Source organism: Ambystoma mexicanum, chromosome 5p (genome assembly GCF_040938575.1).
Source record: "Ambystoma mexicanum isolate Mex_15411 chromosome 5p, UKY_AmexF1_1, whole genome shotgun sequence".
Classification (NCBI taxonomy): domain Eukaryota; kingdom Metazoa; phylum Chordata; class Amphibia; order Caudata; family Ambystomatidae; genus Ambystoma; species Ambystoma mexicanum.
In genome coordinates, this window is record NC_090930.1 from 1352134760 (window position 1) to 1352157400 (window position 22641).

The 22641-nt window shown below is 46.3% G+C and overlaps 1 protein-coding gene across 1 annotated transcript in view; it reads left to right on the top strand.

Moving 5' to 3' along the window:
• MARCHF6 (membrane associated ring-CH-type finger 6) overlaps positions 1-22641 on the top strand; it is a 2224824-nt gene that overhangs the window by 935657 nt on the left and 1266526 nt on the right. The window contains exon 15 of the mRNA XM_069613753.1: positions 11816-11950. Within this exon, the coding sequence (XP_069469854.1) occupies positions 11816-11950 (135 nt within the window). The remainder of the gene's footprint in view (positions 1-11815; positions 11951-22641) is intronic.

Consider the following 22641-nt stretch of genomic DNA (forward strand, 5'->3'; position numbering starts at 1 on the left):
GTTATAAAAAACCTTTCTGCAAAGGACAATGCACAATACAAAATCACTTGTTCAAGTTGATTCTCTGTTGCGTTTGAAGAAAACACAAATACTCCACCAGTTTTAAATTTCTGGATAGTGATACAATTGATCATAACACCAGTGAAATGTTAGTAACAAAGGTGACTTCTTTTTTCACACTACCACGTCTGAAACAATATTTTTTGACGTGGGACGTCAACTCGCTAGAATCAAATGTGACATGATGTTTTCACATAGGGCGTCAACACTCTGATGTTTTTCTGGGAGACCACAACACCACCAGAGATGGATAGTTCATACAATCAGTGAGTTGCCGAAACCAGTCTTCAGAACGCTATATCTACATGAGTACAATGAGAATGTAGTACCATGTGCACCATACATAAAACCTACAAATAAAAAAATAAAACAACTTGTTTTAGTGATCTGGTCAGGCTAAAAACGACTTGTATTGTGTAGAGAAGTAGAACCCACTAACCTTCCACTTGGTGGCGCTTGGTGTAGGGACCAAAATTATTCATGAATAGTTGAGCCCATCATACATGTGGCCGCGATAGGTGCATTTCCATAACTGTCAAAGTGAACGGAGCATTCCAAAAATTATATTTGTTACTCTTCAGAGTTACACAGAAGTCCTACATCTTTCTAGGGGTATTTAACAATGCATATGTTGAACAGGTTACCGGAGTCCGGTCATGGATTCTCATAGAACCCGTATGGTTAGGTAACTGGTTTGGTGATATTTGATGTTCCACTGAGGATGTATCGACCTGGTGGAGTCACTATAAGATAATGATATCCCGTTATGGGTGTTTTTTCACGGTCGCTTGTTGATTACAACTAATGCCCAAATGAATCGGCGCGATGGATAGAATCTTACTTCTTCAGTCGATCCTGTTGAAGTTAAGGCATATAATCCGCCCGCACATACGCCAAGGTGTAAAAACTAGCAAAACGCGCTTGTGCGGCAGAGGAATTTCTTTCCGAGCGCGGCGGTCACGTGATAGCGACCACGTGCTCGGAATGTGAAGTCTGCATGAGTGTTTTGTCAGGAGTTCTACATATGGTCGCCATATTGAGAGAAGCCTTGGGGTGGATATCGGAATACCGAATACCCACTTTAAGTGTATGTTTCCTACTGGATTGCAACATCCACTGCTCGCTGACAGTTTCTTGAAGCTTGGCTATATAGTAAGTTGAAAATGCTATCTAAGCGTAACACAGACACCCGTGTTTTCCTTATTACATAAAGGTCACCAAGTATTAGTAGTTTTAATAAATCATTGTATTGATGACAAAGGCGCAACATGATGGTATGTCTATGTGCTCACCATCTTCAAAGAATGTAGACAGGGAGGTGCCATCATACAGTGGCAGCTTCCAAAGCTAATGTTTCCAAATGGAACAGGTCTATCAACTTAATGTCTAAAGGCCTCCTATACATGGAATTTTAATGGGACACCATAACAGGATGACAATGGGCTATTAATGAAAGGAGCTGGAAGGCTCACCCATGGGGACAGATACAGATTTACATAATTTCTGGGAGGGCATGACCCTAATATAATTCTCAATGTCTGTAGCTGCACTCCTCCTGCCTCCATCTATCCTTGTGGCTGCTGGGCAGACACTGTGCCATGCTGCACAGAATATTGCAATTCAAGGTTACGTACAGTGTCAAAATGTGCAGCCATTAGTTGATTGTCTGTACGAAGGGGCCTCTGCGGTTTGGATTAAATTGGCTAAAAATTCTAGTGACAGGTTGACTGTGACTAACGGTCCATGTCTAGCATTTGTTTGTGGATAAACTAGATTACCTCCAAACCAGTTGACATGATTTGTATGTGTTAAAGCCAATTCAGGAAATTGGTATGGGCAATACTGGATGGTGTTTAAGTCTTCCCCTCATCAGGAGAGTTGCATACATGTTATTTACCTTGTTGACTGGGGTTTTCAAGTACATGAAGAGCGATTCAGTGAGCAGCCCTCCCATTTGCTCGATAGCCACGAAAGGTTTATATTAACTCCCTGACAGTGTGAAAACCTAAGCCAACCGAATACGGCCGGCCTGCAATGGATGAGAATATTGATTTCCCGATGGGCCATCTTCTGTACCCACCTAACCTCTTTTGATTAAAAAGCTTTTTAGAAAAAATATTTTTGCCTGGTCTGTTTATCGTGACGTGCAATGCTACGGTCATCTCTAAGAAGTCCCATCTATGTGGAGTGGCACCTGTCTTGATTGCCTGTGATTAGGTGTGGCCACGAGCTTCTGATCTCCACCTCGTTTGAGGCTGTGAAAACAGACCCATGGTCATCAATCATTCATGTCAAAACTCACCCTAGGCTGTGTCTCAGCACTAAAAGACAGGCATGCCTAAGTTCATGTGCCTATCAACATGATTATACATATACAGTCAGGAATTTTAAAGTTCTTGGACTCAGAGATAACACTTAGACGCATTACTCTGAATTATTCACTTGAGACAGGTGTTACCATGGTAATGCATTTAATATGACCCACTATCTTCTGAGGGTTCCTATTTTCATTAAACAAGCTAAAGCTAAAGCAGATATAATATAACATCCTCCTCCTCGCTCATCCCTGACTGTCCGCAATTCAATCCTGGTGTGCTGCTAATGATCTGTCTTAATGCCAGTAAGATACAGAGCGTCCTCATGGAGCCCCTGCTCCCGCTTTCCCACTTTCACTCTGGCCAGCCACCCTTGGTCCTGCGTCCTCACCCACTAGTGGGGCAAAAGATCTGGGGGTCATCTTCGACTCTACTCTCACCTTCTCTTCTCACATCTCGGACAAGTCCAAAAAGTCCCACTACCAGCTTCTCCTCCTCAGAGGTATTCTACCTTTTCTTACCTTCCCCCAGAGGCTCACTGTCTCCAGAGCCTTGGTTCTCTCCAGACTGGACTACTGCAACAATCCCATTCTCAATCTTTCTACTCTCCGACACCTTCAACATATCCAGAACAGAACTGCAAGACTTATCCTTGGCCTCAAACCCAGGGACCACGTCTCTCCGGTACTGAAATCCCTCCATAGGCTCCCTGTGGTTCTAAAGGTCAAGTTCAAGTCCCTCTGCATAGTCCACAAAGCTTTCTGGAGCCTAGGCCCGTACTATCTACAAAGCTCTCTTCCTAAATACTCTCCTTCTCGAGCCCTCCGCTCGCCCTCCTCCAACTCTCTGCAGGTGAGCCGTTTTTCCAAACAGAGCTTTGGGGGTAGATCCTTATCCTCTGCAGGTACATCCCTCTGGAATAGCCTCCAAGCCTCTCTACGTCTTGAGCTGGACCTCCTTAAGTTCCAGAAACTCCTCAAGTCCTTCCTCTTCTCGATATGATATATGATATTATATTTTATTTGTATCGCGCCCATACACAAGTGTTTCAGAGCGCGACTAGTCAAGGGAGGGGAAACAAGGGAGGACCAAAATAACGATCTTGCTAGGCCCAATGACATTGAAAACGTGCAAGTTCTTCTTTCTCTCTCCCTCTCCCCTGCTAACATCCTTTCTCTTCTCTCCTGCTTCCCTCCCTTTTCTCTTCCCCAACCTGCTCAGTTCGCTGACTGGTCACCTGGTGCACCTCCAGAGCCTCACAGGTCCCAGGCTCCCCCGCCAGTCTTGCCCTTGCCTCCGGGCCCAGGTACTCCGCTTTGCACTACTGCACTCGGAATAGGTTCCATGAGAGTGGCAACCACTCTGCACTTAACCAAGGCCCCTGCTGGACTTGGTGTACTTGTCCCCCTCCCTCGAGCTTCCTGTCTGCAGACCTGCGCGACCTTGAATGTACTAATCCTAGCAGGTTTGTCTGTCCCGTCCTCCCTCTGTCTCCCCTCCTTAGCTTGGTTGGGTCTGATATATTCATGCATAGATGCATAGACCAACCTTTTGTTTTGTTTCTGTATGTCCTTCTCTTCCCCCCTCTGACCCCGCACACTTTCTCTCCCCACTCTGTCAGGCACGTATACCAGCAGAAATGCCTCTGGCATAGTTTGCTTGTATGCTAGTTATTGTTGTTAAATCATTCGGAATCTTCAAGGCCTTAGAATGACTACTTATTCCCTTGTTCCCTTCCCGCGTTGAAGCTCTTTGAAGCACTTCACTTGTGTATAAGCGCTTTATAAATAAACAATTACAATTACACACCTATGAACAAGATTGGCATGTGGGCAAAGAGCATGTTTGAATGTGTAAATAATAGAACAAGTTTTGGTTTTAGTTTAAACGCATACATAACCTTTATCTCCCATTAAGCTATGCTACACTATACGCCATTAGTTTCCATGCACACAGCAATTCCCCACCTGTCACTCACGTTTGGAGTGGAGTGTACTTCAGATGAAACAGCTCCTTCTTGGGTTGCCGAGTTCTGCTTAGCTTGACCTGGCTGTCTCGCTCCTATGCTGCTGCTGATCTGCTCTGCACTCCCCCCAAGCCCCTCCTGCTTGAATGGACTTGCAAGTCTGCTGGGCTTCTCCTCTGTTCCCTCTTTGTGCTGGGCTATATATGTATCATATGTATATGTAGGCGTAGTTGCGAGAGTTGCAGTCCGTGCAGCTACCCTGTTCATTTTGGACCGTGACCTGCGGTCTCTCTACTATGCTTGTGGCTGACTACCTTAAAATCCTCTCCGACCTGTGGAGCGGCCGCAGAGTTGTGGAGAGTTGCAGTCCTTGCAGTCCCTGCAGCCCACGGCCCCCCGGCCTGGAGCAACTCTTACATATGGAGCCCACGGAAGAGGGGAGAGGGCTAATTGTACCTTTATGCTGACCTAGTACCCCTACCTGAGAGTTCAGCCTTGTGACTCTGACCACGTTACCTTAATGGAGGTTTGGTTTCCCTTTCTTGTCTGTTATATTAACTCCCCTATTAAGGACAGTAGTTGTAGTGTTCTCAACAGAGGGTAGTATAAAACTGCCTGAACACCCAGTGTTCTCCAAGAGAAGGGGACTTTGATAGTCTGTCCCTCCTGGCCCAGATTGTGTTGGAATTTCTCTAAAACAAAATCCACCTTCCTGTGTTTTTTCTCCCACTGAGGAGACGTTCCAAAAGCTGGAACCTGTGCAGGTAGTCACTACTGTCTCTTGGATTAGGGACATCAGGAAAGATGGCCAACTCTGTGGGTTATGCTGGTGTTAATGCTGGCAGTGCTAGGACAAACGGATCCTGTCATAATGGTTCTTCCTCTGCGTCTTGTAATTCTGTGATGTGGCTGTCAAGTTTGTGCCTCTGGGCTTATTCCGCCAGAGTCCTGGCTGATGTCTCAGACATGTAGAAGGAGCCGGTGTTCTGCTTTGGCTATCTATCAAGCAGCCATATGGGCATCCCTGCACACGTTTGCGAAACATTACTGCCTGGATACCCTCTGAAGGCAGGATGCTCACTTTGGTTTTTGTGTGCAAATGTTTCCTAGCTCTCCTCCCTTTTCTGGATTTATGTGCTGCTATGCGAGTCTTTCGAAGATGAGGAATCTGTGGGTTGAGGGAGTCCATTAGAACAACAAATTACTTCCATCCTGATAAAGTTTTTTCTGATGTATGTTCTCCCACAGATTCCTCCTCACACCCCTAGCCCATGGCAGGTAGCTCATGCACTTTTTTTTTCTTTTTTTTTTCTGTGGTCCTTCAGTTGCTGAGTGCTAAAGAACAAGGTGGAACTGAGGTCATGAGGCACAGCAGCTCTAAATTTACTTGCCCCATTTCTGGTGTGGGGGTGCTCAAAGGGGGGGGGGGGGGATCATGCCATTACTGCGACCAATTAACTGCGACCACCAATTCTTTTTTTTTTTTTACCCACTTTACACCATATATGAATATGAATGTGTGTGTGTGTGTGTGTGTGTATGTGTGTGTGTGTGTATATATATATATATATATATATATATATATTCATTCAATGAAAACCCTTTGTTAAAGGGACGTTATGGTTAAGTTGCACTACTAAAAACCTATGAAATTCAGTTAAAAAACATTGTTAAAAGGATGTTATGGTTACAAGTAAAATCGAAAACCCCCTATCAGCCAAGCAACCATGTGTTAGGCAGAAACCTGTGCAGTTCCCTCAGGGATCACTGCAAAAGATTTAGGACTACAGGTGTTTGGCAGTAAACCCACTTGGTAGCAGTCTGTACCACACAGATTCACTTGGTAGCTGTGGCTGAGCAGTCAGACTTCCCTCAAGAAGAGTTAGGCTGTATACAGAGTATTCACAATAGGTCAAAAGAACAGAGTAGAACAAGTAAACACTGACCAGAGCTTGGTGTAAAAGAGATATAAATATTTATTTAAAACCACATCTAGTAAAACACACAGGCACTAATGTTAAGCAGTTCAAAAACACAGTCAGTAAAAGATATACACTCCCTTAAAAGAATATTAGACAAGTCTTAAGTAAAGCGCCACTTATTTTCAGACAGCGGTGAGCGCTTAACGCAGATGGCACTCTAATAATTCGTTTTAAAAAGGGAGAGAAAAGCAGAGTATAATTTGAAACAGATCCCAACACTTTCACAAGAACACAACAAGAGAGGAAGGCAAAGTAAAACCGTGAAGTTAGAGTTCAGAAGGCCGGATCCACTTTAAGAGGATCAGAAAGAAATGTGTCCAAGGTCACACGGTTGAAGTGTACAAAAGTCTTGAAAAGGTTCTGAAAGAGTTGGACCAAAAGAAAGGGACCAGTTAGATGGTCAAGGCGGCCAGCCCAATCCAGAAGGTTAAGGGATTATTACTTTGTAGCAATCTTTAGAAAGGAAGGCCTGCCGGACACGGTACCTTAAATTGGTGAGAATACTCCAGCGGGGGCAGTTGTTCCTGGCAGCGGATGCAAGTCGGTGCTTCGTCCGGGGGAAGAGAGGATCTTGTCGGGGAGGAAGACAGGAGTCTGTTGCACTGCCAGGGAAGAAACCAGCCGTGGAGTTCTCAGGTAAAAGGAGCGGTCCTTTTATTCGCGGCCCAGTGGTAAGTGGCTATCCGGTTGCCGGGGTGTTTGGCACGGGCAATTCGACCACAAGACGTCCTGGGATGCGAGGAAAAGAAGGTAAACTGGTTGTGCCCACCAGTCAGGGGAAGAAGCCTCTCCAGCCGGGAGATCTTCTCTGTCGTCGGGAAGTGGTGAGTCGGTTCCGCAGGGCTCCACCGGTGGTGTTGTCGTGGTAGGTCGGCTCAGCTTCTCCCTCGTCGGATTCTCAAGTCCTGTGGCGACTTCTGAAGTTCCAGTCCCCAAAGCCCTGCTTTTATGCAGCACACCCCCATTCACTCAGCCTAGCTGTCAATCAAACATGCTAAGTGTTTGCTCACCACTTGGGCCAATCACACAAGAGTGCGACTTGAGTTACCAAGGTAACTCAGTCCAGGGTGCCTTAACCCCCTCCCACACCCCCTGTGGTACCCAGACAGAGTGGCACCACTTTTGGAGGCTTCTGTGGAGCAGCCCGCCAAAAAGTGGAACAAAGGGCTCGACTTGGGTTGGAGTCACAGAAGAGAACACAAACGCCATTTTAGAATAGAGTCCTGGCAAAAAATACCAACCGGCGTATTAATATTAAATAAACCAGCGGTATGTTCGAGTCTATGAGAATTAAATAATTAAAGTTGATAGCCTCGAACAATGGTAAATCCCATAGGGATATATTCGCGGTCGAATATAAAAAGTAGTATCCACTGCCACCAGCCAAAACTTGATCAGGGTGGACGGAGACGTGCCCCCTCGACTAACAGACCCCGGGGCAATGGAATTGCTCCGACCAGTACATACACAATATGATGGTTTGTACCGGTTTCTGTTAATAATTTGGGACTAGTAAAGCCAATGGTGACTTTACATGCCCTGGGAGAAAGTAGTCAGTCCCAGGGTATGGAGTCTATGGTGGGGTGTCACTATGACACCCCTGTGTCACTGCACGGAGGGTGCTGTGTAACACACATAGTAAAAACACATGAGACCCTATGGAGTAAAGGCTCCCATAGCCCATAAAACACATAAATAGTCAAAGGAACACCATAAATCATGTCCAAGAGTGGGAGGAAAAGAGTCTCACTCTTGGCAGGAGAAAAAAACAAACTCTAGAAATCCAGCAAAGCTGCTGGGGGGACTCACTAGGTTAGGAAAGTCAGCCTAAAGAGAGAATTCTCCCTAACACCATAACTTGCTCTGCCACCGTGCACTGCTAAGACTAACACCCAGGCAAGGAGATGTGGGTAACGCGGGACAAATTACTGAATCCATCATAAAACAGCATAAAACCAGACAATCAATATAGAATATATACAGATATACAGATAAAGTGCATGACAACCACCTAAGTTAGACTCTTTAGGTCGAAATGGTGACAAGCGTTGCAGGTGGCACCTTTTACATATCTTGCACTGCAAGCTTGTCCATCAAGTCTTATAAATAATTTCTGTCACTTTAGAATATGATACTGGAGAGGTGTCGTAATTTTGTAATTTTTGCATTTCTCAAATTTTTCTTATTTTCTATTCTTAATTGTTGGAATAGTTGCAGCTAGATTCAGAATTAATTTTTTTACTGTGCATGCATTTCGAGATTGGGGTTAGTATTAGGACTGCCCCTTTTCAATTTGCTCTGATCATCCCCGGTAGATTGGTCTCCCCCTTCCTTTCTTCCTGGGGGGCCATTGCACTTTGTATTCATCCTGCATTGCAGGGAGCTTAGGTGGTTGCCATGCACTTTATCTGTATATATTCTATATTGATTGTCTGGTTTTATGCTGTTTTATTATGGATTCAGTACCATATGTTATGTGATTTGATATGTAAACAATAAAGATTAATTGATTTTATTATCCTTGACCTGGCCTATCCCCTCATTTGGGCTCCCATACGATGGTTACTTATTTTGCTTGAGTGTCTCAGCAATTTGTCCCGCGTTACCCACATCTCCTTGTCTATTTGCTCTAGTTACTCCCCAGGGTTTACGCGGAAGGGGACGCCTATCCTTGATCAAAGACTAACACCCAGGACATCAAAGATGACATCACAAATATCATTGATGACATCACTGCTGACATCACATGTCCATTTACTTTTCAGAGTTTGGTGAGGATTCGTCCAGGTGGAGCGAAATTATAAACTGCCCAAAAAGTGCTCTTCCTATGGGATTAGCAACTTAACCATAACTACATGGCCGCTACCGCAGGCCATGTAATTTTTATATATAATATATATATATTCATTCACATTTGTTGAGCGCACAGCAGACCGAAGACATCGTGGCGCTTGTTACAGTGTTGCTTATACTTAGTTACATACAATTCAGGTCCGTCGGTGTTACATTGGACGAGATTATTCTTTTTTTACATACATACATTGAGAGGCAAGTGACTGGCATATATATATGTAAAAGACTCGTACAAAATAAAAGCACAAGGGCGGACAGCACTCCAGGAGCAGCAATACAGAAACATTACCACACTACAAGAAAAAACAGCCAAGATATCCACAACAACAAGGTTTCCTTTATTCTGTGTGCAGTGGAAAGCAAGTTCAGCAGGCAACGATGCGTTTCGAGGTAAGCAAACTGCTTGTTCACATTAGAGAGTCTTAACACTAAAAAAGGTATTCTCATCTCTATGGTTGCACGACAAACTGTCAACGGTTGCATGTGTTGAAATCACGGCAAATGTGGCCGTGGTGACAATATTGTGGCAAAAAGGCTGTGGTTTTGCTGCCGCAATCCATGTAAAGGATGAAGGGGACACCCCGTACCCATCATACCATTTAAGGGGAGCGGGGAACACCCCTGCAACCCCCGCTCCCCTTAAATGGTGTAATGGGGTACACCTGTAACGGGTCAAAACTGCATTTTTGCCGATATTTTTTGTACAAGTGACAATTTTGCCACAATTTTATCACTGCATACCGCTTATACATGGCTGAATACTAGTGTAGACAGGATCAGACATTTTGTAATGGCATGCAAACAGAAAAAAACAGTTATGTAGCTGGTGGTGTCTCTCTCATAAAGTAATCTACGAGAGACACATGCATGGAGAACCATAACATTTATTAGACAACTATGGAGGATAAATAGCCGCAAAAATCAAACCGAGGTGTAGCGTGGAATATCTCTGCTGTATAATAAATATGGCAAGATACAGAAGGGAAGTCCCTTAATTTTATACTGTTTTAAATACTATATATGTGCCAAAAGACACAAGCTGCTAGTGAGCGGTAAACTAATGTAGCGCTAATGGCGACTGTAATAATAGCTTTCAAGTAGCTAAGTGACATATGTCTAAGGCAAGAATGGCCATAAAGGGGTAAATAAAAAGTATCGAACATAAAAGTTATGCATAAAAAAAGGGCCGTTTGTGGTGTTTCTCCATGGTGCTACATAACCGCGTTGCAAATGCAATGACCTAGTAAATGTCAAGGAAAGCCCAGGAATAGTATGCCTCTACAGGCCCAAATGGACCAAATAGTAACTATTGTGCAATACTAAGATAATCTAAATATTGACAAATATGTACATATAAGCAGTAATGTAAACTGTCTAGTGCTATTGCGTGCAATCGTGCATACGTTTTTGGTTAAAAAAAAGATGATATGCAGCTGTACAGAAAAATCAGTTCCTATTGATGGTTCAAAGCAGCAATATATTAGATCTGTGCAAATAAGCAATAAGGTGCAAAGTATCCAATGCTAAGCATAATGCTGCATACATTGCATATGTGCAAAAAGCATCTATAAAGTGCCAAGTGCTGGAAGTAAAGTGACTAGTGCAAAGGTTACAATTTTAAAAAAGATCGAACCATAACGTACAACAGCCGAATATCAAAAATACAAACCTATGGGCTATGGCATAAAAAATGCTAAGATTTCAGTATAAGACAAAATGCAAAATGCACGAACAAAATTGCTACATAAACATACTGACAAATAATAGCATAACGCAAAGTAGGCCAAATAGATTCTAATTCACAACAATTCCTATATGGCAAAAATGGATACCTTAACATTTGCAAAAACTATGATAGGTCAGTAGACTCGGCCTGAAACTAGACAGTACAATGCATTATAGAGACTCTAGTGTGGATTTTGCTAATAAAGACTCTCTCTAAGGGAACAGACCTAATAAAACAAAATCAACAATAAAAATATAGGTAAGACAGCAATATGCATGTCACCAATGAAAAAATATTAATTACCAAAAAACCAGCAATTCAGTCAATGTATTTACCTTGTTGGTCAAAAAAACGAAATATGAGAAAATCAAGGAAATACAGTTAAATCAAAAAAGAGACTGAAAGATAAAGAATAAAATTGTAGATCAACAAAGGGGGCCCAAGGGCTGCATGCATAATGCATCTCCTGTCAAAGACAGACCGCCGAATGATATAGGGTGAAAAGTGGGATTGACATTTTAAAGAGTCAGCATTTTCGGTGGTCACAGTTAATTGGTTGCAGTAATCACATAGACCCCTCAATGGCACCAGACATAGCCGACCTGCACTGCTCACTGTAGTGGTTAAAAATTAAAAATATATCTCAAAACAGCTGCTTCTGGAGATAAGAGTATCAAAGATGAGGAATCTGAGTGTGGAAGCACTACTCCACCAGAAAGAACATTACCCAGAGGTAAATAATGTGTCCTTAGTGCAGCATCTTGCTTATACAAGGTAAATGGATTAATTTTCATTATGCTGTCCTAATCCTTTTAAGTGAATTGCTTGACTGATTTAGAAAGAGGATGGGTTATGGGTAACTGCCACTTCAAAATTCTTTATTGAAATGACAATTGTTACCATATTTTTACAGGAAATGTTTGATGCTACCTTGAAAGATCGAGAATTGAGCTTTCAGTCTGCTCCTGGCACCACCATGTTTCTCCACTGGCTTGTCGGAATGGTTTATGTATTTTACTTTGCCTCTTTCATTCTTCTTTTACGAGAGGTAGGTTTATTATTAGTGTGCATTAAATGTCAGTTTGATCTGGTGGCATGACTGTGCATGCTTGTTTTGTTGTTTTTAGCAAATTCAAATGGTGTTGGCTGTAGTTTTACTCTTTTGACTTTCTATACATTTCCTTTTATTTTACATTGTTTCTGCAGTTCTACATATGTTTCCAGTGTAACTTTGAGAAGTATTTTAGCTGAAAAACTCAAATACTGATTTAAACTTTTTTTCCTTTCACTGATTTCTGCTTTTGAGTTTTGTAGTCAATTGTATGTAGTACCCCTGTGGAATCTAAACGTTTTGCTCATCTGCAAAACAACCAGGTTTTGTTTGGTCTGGTTTCCAAAATAATTTTAAAGCAAATTCTAATGAACTTATCTTAAATGTCCTAGTTGAATTCAAGGTACTTCTGGAACAAATCACATCATGACTGCACTGCAACTGGTACATCACCAATACCCCCTTCTCACTTAGTATTTTTTTCAGGCTATCATTGGAATGCAAGTTTAGTTTTGTTTCTTATATGGCGCCACACAACCACATGCCTCAGTGGTTAGGTAAGATGTTCATAGTTATGATAAATCTTCCTTTGTCAATCCCAGAACTTTTTGCTCGGACTTGGTAATTATTTTACCTTGTACCTAGGTGAATGGGAATCTTTTTCCCGCTCATCTAGTCTTTTATTACACTTTTTATGGGTGACCTTTTTATGTCTCTCCATAGTGTATGGTTGAAGTATATTTCCCTGTAACTTTTGGGCTTAGGCTGTGTTGTCCCTTTGGGCTCCCCTGTTAATTTCTCATTTCTATACTATGCTGAACTACAGTTCCCAAGTAGTAAAGAGGGATTTTCATCCCCTTTACATTTTGTAAAAGTGAGTCAGCACACACCCCTTATATGGAGTGTGGGGGATACAATCCATCCCCTTTCTAACTTACCTGGTAACATTTTGTTACAATTGCGAGTTTTACATGAATGGCTGGTGGCAGTGGTTTTACCTTTGACTGGTAATCTTTATTACTCGCAGGTTAATCAGCCTCTGTAATGCACAGAAGAGTCACCATTTTGCTAAAATGGTGGGCTCTTTCTTTTTGTGCCATTTCTTGTGTTCTTGCTGTTTCTGAGATCTTCCCCTGCCATTCGAGGCGGAAGAACCTCAGTGGAAGTTTGGTCTTTGGCGGTAATTCCTTGGATTCCCCTCTCTGGCTCACAATTGCCTGAGAAGGCAGGAAGTGAGATAGTAGTCCAAAACTCTGCAATCCTTTTCCTTTTGCCTTGTCTGAAAGGAACCAACTCCCAGTGGGGGGGGGGGGCGGGCTGGCTGTCCTGATTGGACAGCCAGGCCGCGCCTTGCTTTAAAATGCAGGGAGACCCAGACAGCAGACCCAGGCCCCCGCAAGACACCACAAGCAGGTGCCATACCAGCCAACGAAGCCCCCGGGCTGGGTCAGGAGTTCCCCGCCCTAAATTTGAGCCGCAATACACGCTGCTGGCCAAGATACGGTGAAGCCCGCCATGAGAGGGGGGGACGAAAAACACCCGAGGACCCACACGGACCTGGCCCCGCAGGACCTAAACGCAAAACGAGAACTGGCCCCGGAGCTCTCTTCATCTCCTCCGGGCTGGTGCCGGGCCAGCCCCGCCTCCCCAAGAAACAGATGCCAGGCGCTAGACAAAGGAATACCCCTGCAGGAGCCAGAGCCACAGCGAAAACACGGGGTAAAAAGCTGGAACAATACTGGAGGCACCTCCAAGACGCAAACCAACACGAGGACGTAGAGGAATCAAGTTATGAACTAGGAACGGCCACAGCAGCTAACAACACGATGGCACTGAGCAAGGAGGACCTACAAGACTGTTTGAGAAACATGGAAAACAGAATGATGGAGGCCCTCCAAACCCAGCTAGGCACAATCCGGGACGAATTGAAATCCTCCCTCCAGGAGGTAAAGAAAGACATGGTGGAACTGGGAGACAGAGTGGACACAGTGGAAAGAGGCCTCTCAGACACAACAGAAGAAGTGAAACAGAATAGCATCCTCCTAGAACAGATCGCCAGGGCCACACATAATCTAGAGCTACGGGCGGAGGACCTCGAGAACCGCTCACTAAGGTCCAACATACGGGTCAAGGGCTTGGCCGAAACGATTGGAGACAAAGACCTCCAAGACACGTTCCAACTAAGCTTCAGCAGCATGCCCAATGACATCCCGCCAGAAAGCATAGCCATCGACAAAATACACAGAGTGGGACCTAAACGAAGCGACCCGGGAGCCAAGCCAAGAGATGTGATCATGGCAATGACTTCGTACATAAGGAGGACATTCTCCGAGCAGCCCGAAAGAAACAGACCATCACCATCAATGGTAGCCAGATCCATCTCTTCCAGGACCTGGCATTGTCTACCCCTACACAAAAGGAGACTGATGCAACCAGTCACCAGAGCCCGGAAAGCCCAAAACATCATATACAGATGGGCATACCCCTTCGGACTGCAATTCACATGGGACGGTATGCCACAGCGAATCTCCACACGTGAAGAAGGGATGGCGCTGCTGCAAATAGAAGAAAACGAACCCCACGGAAACATAGAAACACGATACCCAAGGAAAAGCGGGGGACCCAGAAGATGGGAATGGTCCCCCAACACTAGGCGACGGCAAGCAAAGGAATCTACACTAGAAGGCCCCACACTACCGAAAGCCTCAAAGGAACGGGCCCAGCACACTGACGAACGAAACACATGAACGGCTAGAGAACCCGGGCCCGCAATGGAAGAGAGGCTGATGACAGTAGAAGAAGCACAATGAAAGGTAAAATAAGAGTGAAGACTGAACAGGTCCGGGCGGAGAGAGAAGGGGGAGGGGGAATCTTGTAATTTTTAACAAGCCCAGGAATACCCTGGCGATTGGGACGCCGGGGGGTACCAAGGGACCCAACGCTCCTGGGGAAACCCGGAGAAGGCGCAAAGACTCCTTAGTCCCGCCATCATGAGGGCAGAAACAAGTTCACAAGTTTTCGAGTTCACAATGTTTTCCTTTTGTTTTTGTTGGGAAATGTTGAGCTGGGATGGGCTTCAAGTTTGGGCTGCAACCACACACCGCTTAATCCACAATGCCAAAAGAGGGCACACAGATGACGAAATAGACCCCACGTTCGACCCATAGCTGAACTAACAATCGTATCCTTGAATGTACAGGGTCTAAACTCGCCAGTGAAACGACGAAGCATACTAACACGCTTGTCGGGGCTTCAAGCTGCAATCGTTTTCCTCCAGGAAACACACCTGCTCGCCCCAGAGGAGAAACGGATGGCCCACAAACCTTTTCCCAAACAATACTTCGCCTCCAGGGAGTGGGGGGGGAGTAAAACCAGAGGAGTTGCAATTCTACTTAATGCCAATTTACCGTTCAAGAAAAAATCTGTATACAGGCACACAGAGGGCAGATTTCTCCTACTCAAAGGGACCCTGCACGAACAGACATACACCCTGATAGCATTATACGGCTCAAATGATAGACCAGACACCTTCATAGGTAAAATCCTGCGAAACCCGAGTAGCCGATGCGAGGGACAAATCATTGTGGGGGGAGATTTTAACTGCATAATGGACCCCACCCTTGACAAGACCCTCCCCCCACGATGGCAGATGGCAGGAACAGACAAGCATTAGGTAAACTGTTCAGGGACCTAGAGGTAAGAGACGTGGAGGTTTTTTCATAGCACAGAAAGGGAATACACCCATTACTCGCCAGTACACAGGGGCTACTCTAGGATTGACATGATCCTGATCTCGCCCACCCTCATCCCACAAGTAGAAGAGGTGCAAATAGGGGTACAGTACCATGCCCCATTTATCCTAAAAATGGCCCCCATGAAAGAGACACCCCGCCCCCACAGGACCTGGAAACTGAACGAAATCATACTCTGAGACATAGCCCTTAGAGCCCATATGGAAACAGCGCTGGATAACTATTTTCGAGACAATGCCAACGGGGAAACAAACTGGGGGGTGATATGGGACGCAGGAAAAGCAGTCATGAGGGGGGAATTCATATCACAAACCACAGCATACACACGGGAAAGGAAGCTACTCAAACAGAAACTGGAACTAGAACTGAAGGAGGCTGAAACACAACACAAGGCCAAACAAACACCCAAAACAGTGAGGAACGTCCGGAAAGCGAGAGCCCAACTAGAAACCCACATGGAAGATCACACTGCACAATCCATTCTACGCACTAAACAATCCTATTACGCACACGGCGGCAAGGCCAATAAATCCCTAGCAGCTAAACTTAATAAAGAAAAAACACGAAACTATATTGCCAGCCTCAAGAATTCTAAAGGGGGGACAAGCACATCGGAAGAGGCAAAGCTAAATATCATGGAAGAGTTCCACTGAGAACTCCTCGGGAAAGAGGACCTGTCCCTGCAGTTCCAACTAGATTACATGGCCAAAATAAACCTCCCCCAGATAACGGTAGAAGATAATTTAAATCTCCAGGCCCCCATAACACGCGAAGAAATAAGCGACGCCATAACGCACCTCCCACATAATAAAACACCTGAGCCAGACGGATTCGGGAATGGGTATTGCAAAACCTTCAGGAACCAGTTACTGGGGCCGCTAACAAACCTTTTCAACTACATCAGGGAAACCGGGATAATCTCGCCAGACATGGGTAGATCAACCACAGTCCTCATCTTGAAGCTGGGAAAAGACCCCACAGACTGCACAAGTTACAGACCAATATCACTACTCAATAGTGATGCCAAACTATACGCAAAGATCCTAGCAAACAGGCTAGCGAAGGTTCTACCCCAAATAATCCACTAAGACCAAGCGGGTTTCATCATAGGGAGACACACACAGGACAACATTAGACGGGCGGTGGATATTATAGAAGTAGGGAACAAAACAAAAATTCTCCATAGCAGCTCTGGACGCATGCAGGGCATTCGACAGCATAGACTGGGCATACCTGGAGCTAACCCTTAAAAAATACGGTTGTGACCCCACCTTTGCAAAGATGGCCCTTGCAAATTATAAACTTCCCTCCACCACATTCATAATCAATGGCAGATCCACCAAGAACATACAAATCCGTAGAGGTACACAGCAAGGATGCCCACTATCCCCCCTCATATTCGCAATGGCTATGGAGCCAGTGACACAAACTATAAGACAGGACCGGCAAATAAAAGGAGTACTGGCAGGAGGGGTAGAACATAAAGTAGCCCTATACGTGGATGATATCCTACTGTTCCTATGCTACACCGCCAATTCACTACCCAGGGCCCTAGGAAGACTCCAGGAATTTGCTAAAGCGTCAGGGTTCACCATTAACTTCACAAAATCAAAAGCCCTTAACATAACTGAAGAAGAAACGATACCCCAAAGAATGTCAGCACAGCACCCACTGACCTGGGAAACCAAGGCGATAGACTACTTAGGAGTCCAACTAACATGTGAATATAAACACCTATATGGGGAGAATATAGTCCCTCTGTGCAAACAACTAAAGGAGGACCTTCTGAGATGGGAAGCCCAAGAACTCTCATGGTACGCGCGTATAACCGCACTCAAGATGACCCTTCTACCTCGCCTCTTGTACGTAATTAGCTCTCTCCCGATAGAAGTCCCCCTCAAAACATGTAGAAAGTTACAGAAGCACATGGTGACCTTCGTAGGGAACAGAAAGAAGCCAAGAATACAGAAAAAAATCCTGACTAGACCACCCCTACTAGGAGGGCTGGGACTCCCCGACATCGAAAGATATGCACTGGCATCCCGGATAGCCCCCATGCTGAAATGGATGGGAGACACCCCCCACAAGGGATGGGTAGGAATAGAACAGGGAGAAACTAATATCCCGATTGGGACCCTACACGCTCTACGGTCGGGGACCAGAGAAGCAGAGGGACACCTACTGGACTCTACCCATTCCTCACTAAAAGCATGGGATACAGCTCTCAGAAAACACCACATAGCCCCTGGGTTGGGGCCCTTCACACCGGTGGCACACAACCAAGATTTCACCCCGTGTAAACAGGATAGTTTCTGGGCAAGCTGGGGGCAGACACACCCGATCTTCCTCAAAGATCTCTACCACAAAGGGTCCCCATTACAATTTGAAGAATGCAAACGGAAATTCGGCATAGGAGAGAGAGAGAGAGAGAGATTTAAGTAAATTCAAATCAGGGATTGGATCTCCCAGGGAGGGGTGAAGGAAGCGGACACTAGGCCTCCCATAGGTCTCGAGCTCACACTGCAGGAAGGCCAGACCCATAAAGCAATAACAAGGATATATAAGCTCCTAGACAAGGCGCGAATGGAGGACCGAATATCTTACAGGGATAACTGGGAGAGGGATCTGGGGACCCCTATCACGGAGGAGGAATGGGGCCAGATCTGGAAAAGGGCCCAGAAATCATCCAAATGCACCACGATCAAAGAGACATCATATAAACTATTCACAAGATGGTACCTAACCCCACACAGGTTAAACAAAATGAATCCAGCCTACCCTCCTAGCTGCTGGAGACAATGCGGCAACCAAGGGGATCTTTACCACATGTGGTGGACCTGCCCCAAGGCTGAAATATATTGGAAAGAGATACTGGGGCACATAAGAGAGATCAAGGGGAAACAACTCCCACACGACCCAAAGTTGATACTCCTGGGGACCGCAGTCGAATGCGTCTATGCAGAGACGGGCAACAACGCTACCCTGATTACTCAACTACTAAACACGGCAAGAATAACTCTGGCCCAGGAATGGAAGAACCCCGAAGGCCCAATAGTCGCGTGTTGGTGGGTCAAGATAAGGCACATTCTGGCGATGGAGAAAGTAGGGGCCCTAAAGGATAACAAGTATCTGAAATTCAGGGCGGTGTGGGACCCATTCATAGACTATGTCACAGACAGGGAAGCTCACTTTCATAGACCTAATCTGCTGAGATCAATCTTGAACTAAGGCCCTTGACAAAGAGGAAACATGAGGGGGCCCAAGCCTCCAGTCAACACAGGCAGTCAAGGCCCGGGCTGTAACAAAACTGCCTAACGGTGGACGGATGTAGAACCATCCCAGCTTTGTTGTTTTGTTTTTGTGTTTGTTTTTCACCTGGGGGGGAGGGATGAAAGGGGAAATATACTGAAGTTCGAGAGAAGAGGGGGGCGGGGGAGTTATAAATGTTAAAACTCATGGACGTACTACAAATTTGAAAACGGACTGGGGGAAAAGAGGGACAAGAGCAATATTAAGGTTTAAGTATACTGTTTCTTACCTGAATGCTTGTAAGTAAGACTCCATGAGTAGAAAATAAAGTTGGTAAAAAAAAAAAATGCAGGGGGAGAATGCAGAAGCTGTGCTGTAGTTCCTGTTAAATACTGGAAGCTACGGACAAGTCGACCACTGGAGCTGAAACCGAAGAGGAAGATGAAGAAACAACGGCCGCAGCGATTTCCAGTGACCGGAGATCTGGTGTTTATTCAGAGCTGCTGTAAGCTGTCCTTCAAATCGACTTGGGGTCCCGAATGTGGCGACTCCTATCCAGAGGTTGGTGTGATCCACTAGTCTCAAGAAGACCTGCATTTAGACCCATCCGACGGTGTGCAGCCACTTTTCTGGGCTGAAATACTCAAATACCATGGGACCTCGAGCAATTCCGCGGTGCACGGTTTTCCAAATTGCGCTGGAACGTTTCTGGCATCCTTCTGGACTTCCAGAGACTTGATTTGAGTCCTTGAAGTCCCCTCACCCGAGTACTGTACCAGATTAGTTACGAAAACCCGACCAGCGATATTCAGTCTTCTGCTGGCTCCTGAAAAGGACATCAAAACCACAGAGCTGCATCCAGCAGCAAAGAAATTCTTGCCTGGAGCCTTCCTCATTGATCCCTTCTGTAGATGCCCTTCCAGTGTTCTTTCTTCAATGTTCACAACAAGGAATTCAAGGACCGGGTTTTCGACTGTAGAGCCTCAAGACTCCCTGCTGCAAACTCTTCTTCAGTGATGAGGTACTGCATTGGCTGGAGTATTACTTACCTTAAGCCTTGTGTGATTCCTGTGATTGGGAGTCCTCTCACCCAGTTCACCCAGGCCCAATGCTAGAATCCCTCTAGGGTGTCTTCTCTGAAGTCCCTGGACCCTAACTAACTCTAAAGTGAACTACTTACTTGTTTTGAAGAGATTTCCTCAGGAACTCTGACCTTTCCTGCAACTGGACCCTATCTCACCCTGCCTACAGCTGGCACCTATACCACTAGGGTCGCTCTTCTGCCTCTGAGAGAACTCATGCAGTAGACCAGGGAAGGAATGGATAAGAAAAGGATTCTGCCTTGAAAAGTATAACCAGTGTTTAAAAGTTACTTGTCAAATATTTGGTTGGTAACTGTCCCTCAGAAATATGGGCAGTTACAAAAGTTCTTAATTTTCTTTGGATGTGTTTTGCCATTCTTAAAAGTATATATAAGGTTATTTTACTCACCTGTGAATTGGGTCCACCACTTCTCCAGCATAGGGTCTGGCATGGATTCACATGCTCATGAATATTCCCTGTCGTCAGGCCGGGAATCCTCGGTAAAGAAAAAATCAGTATCAGTTTCGTTTCTGATCTGTCTTTCTCAGTAGTAACCAATCACTGGTCTCTGGGTCATACTGCCCCCAGCCAATGACTGCCCTCTCCCTAAACCCCGCCTCTGGCAGCCATCCTCAGATTTTTACTGCACGCTCAAGTGTTGGGAGTCCTCGTGTTTAGCTCTCGAGCTTTTGCTGCGTTTTCACGCTTTTTTTAAAGAGAATTTCTCATTTTTCGGTCAAATAGAGCCTCAAGCTCCACCATCTCTACATCCGATTAACGGGGATCCGTGTCGGATTTTTCTACGCCCCTCAAGGGTGAAGATTTCGTCGAGTTACGCTTCTTGGAGGAGTCCAGGAGTTTCTGCGGCCTACCCGAACATGGTCCAGGAGAAAGGAAGCTCGACGCCCAGAAAGCTGTTCAGGGTTTGCCCTGGATGCCAGCTGCAGAATGTGTTTAAGAAGGACGAGCACTCGAAATGTCTCTACTGCCTTTATGAGGACAAAACGCACGTGGAGAAGGACTGTGCGTTTTGCAGGAAAATGTCGGAACGGACCATCAAGGACCCACACCTTCGTCTCTCCAACTGGCTGGAAGGAAAGAGCCCGTCAGGTGAGAAGAAGAAGTCTGAGCGGTCTTCTAAGTCCTGTGAGGGTGCCCCGGCGACGGGGGCCCAACAGAAGGCAAAGCACTGCGAGTCTGCGGGCACCGGGAGCGCCAAATGGTCGGGCTACTCTGCTGCCAGGCAGGGCGCATCCTCTCCAGCGCCATCAACCATGAGCCAACGCTCTGGGTCAGGGAAGGCCGAGAACCCGGCGAAGCTTCTGGAGAGGCCCCGGCTCGAAGGATCCAGCCGAGGGGGAGCGAGGCGGTGACCCTCCCCCCAAGGTGAAGGCCACAAGGCCACAGAAGGTGGTAAAGACCTTGATTCACCCGTCCAAGGCCTCTATCGAGTCAGTCGTGGTGACCTCGGGGCCCAGAGTCTCCCTGCCTCCGCGGAGGGAAGCCTCTAAAACCCCGGCGGAAAAGGGGGAGGGGCGGTGGCCATTGTGGACACGGACACAGCATCTGAGGAGGAGCTGGTAGAAGTCTTAGAGGGCCTCAACGAGGGCTTCAAAGAGGCCCGTTCCCACGGGAGGGATCCCAACGAAGAGGACGACTAGAGCGACGGTGGCACTGGCGAGGGTCCTAGTCACCTGTCGCTCCCAGAGCCGCAGGACAACTCGGCGGCCATTTTGTTGCCAATACAATCCTTCTGTTCGGAGTTAGGATGAGATTGCCCTTACTGCCGACGGAGGAACCGGAACCAGGCTCGACAGAGGAGCCAGAGCCAGGCCCAGCGGGAAGCCCCCAAACAAGAGAAGACGGATCCATCGAGCCCCGAGTTTTTATCCCTCGCGGCCTGCTCAACCTTTGCCCACGTCCCCCGTCCCTGGGGATGAGACGGGAACGGACACGGCCACGACGGGTACCGACGGCGGTGACGACGGGACGGAGCTCCCATCGCCCCAAGCCCGGGCCTCCCCGCCCAACGAGATCGGATCTTTCCATGCAATGATCGCCAGGGCATCCAAGCTTTTTCAGCTCTGCCCCGAAGAGAAGGAAGGTTTCCTTTACCAACGGCGCGAGGCCAAGAGGAAAACAGTACTCGCCGTGCCTCTGCTGGATGACATCTGGGACGAGGGTCTCACCCTTCTCAAGAACCTGGCTACGATGCCTGCCAAGAGGGATCGGTATGAGAAGAAGTACCGGGTCCCCAATGCGGCCCCTTTGTGCCTTAGGGCACAACCGACCCCTAACTCGGTCGTCTCAGCGGCGGCCAAGAAGAAAACGGTGGAGGGGGGCATCGGCCTCAACGTCAACTCCTCCCACCCCCCCCCGGACGGCGAAGGAAAGAAGCTGGACGCAATGGGACGACGAGTTATCTTGTTGGCGGCAACAACGATTAAGGCGGCCAACGCCCTTGCGGTCGTGGCCTGCTACGACAGGGAGTTATGGTACAGGATCGCCCCCCTGTTGGACTTCCTACCGGACGACAAGAGGGCCGAGGCCCTGGAGATCTTGCAAGAAGGCGAAGTGGCGTCGGACCACGCCATAATGGTGGCA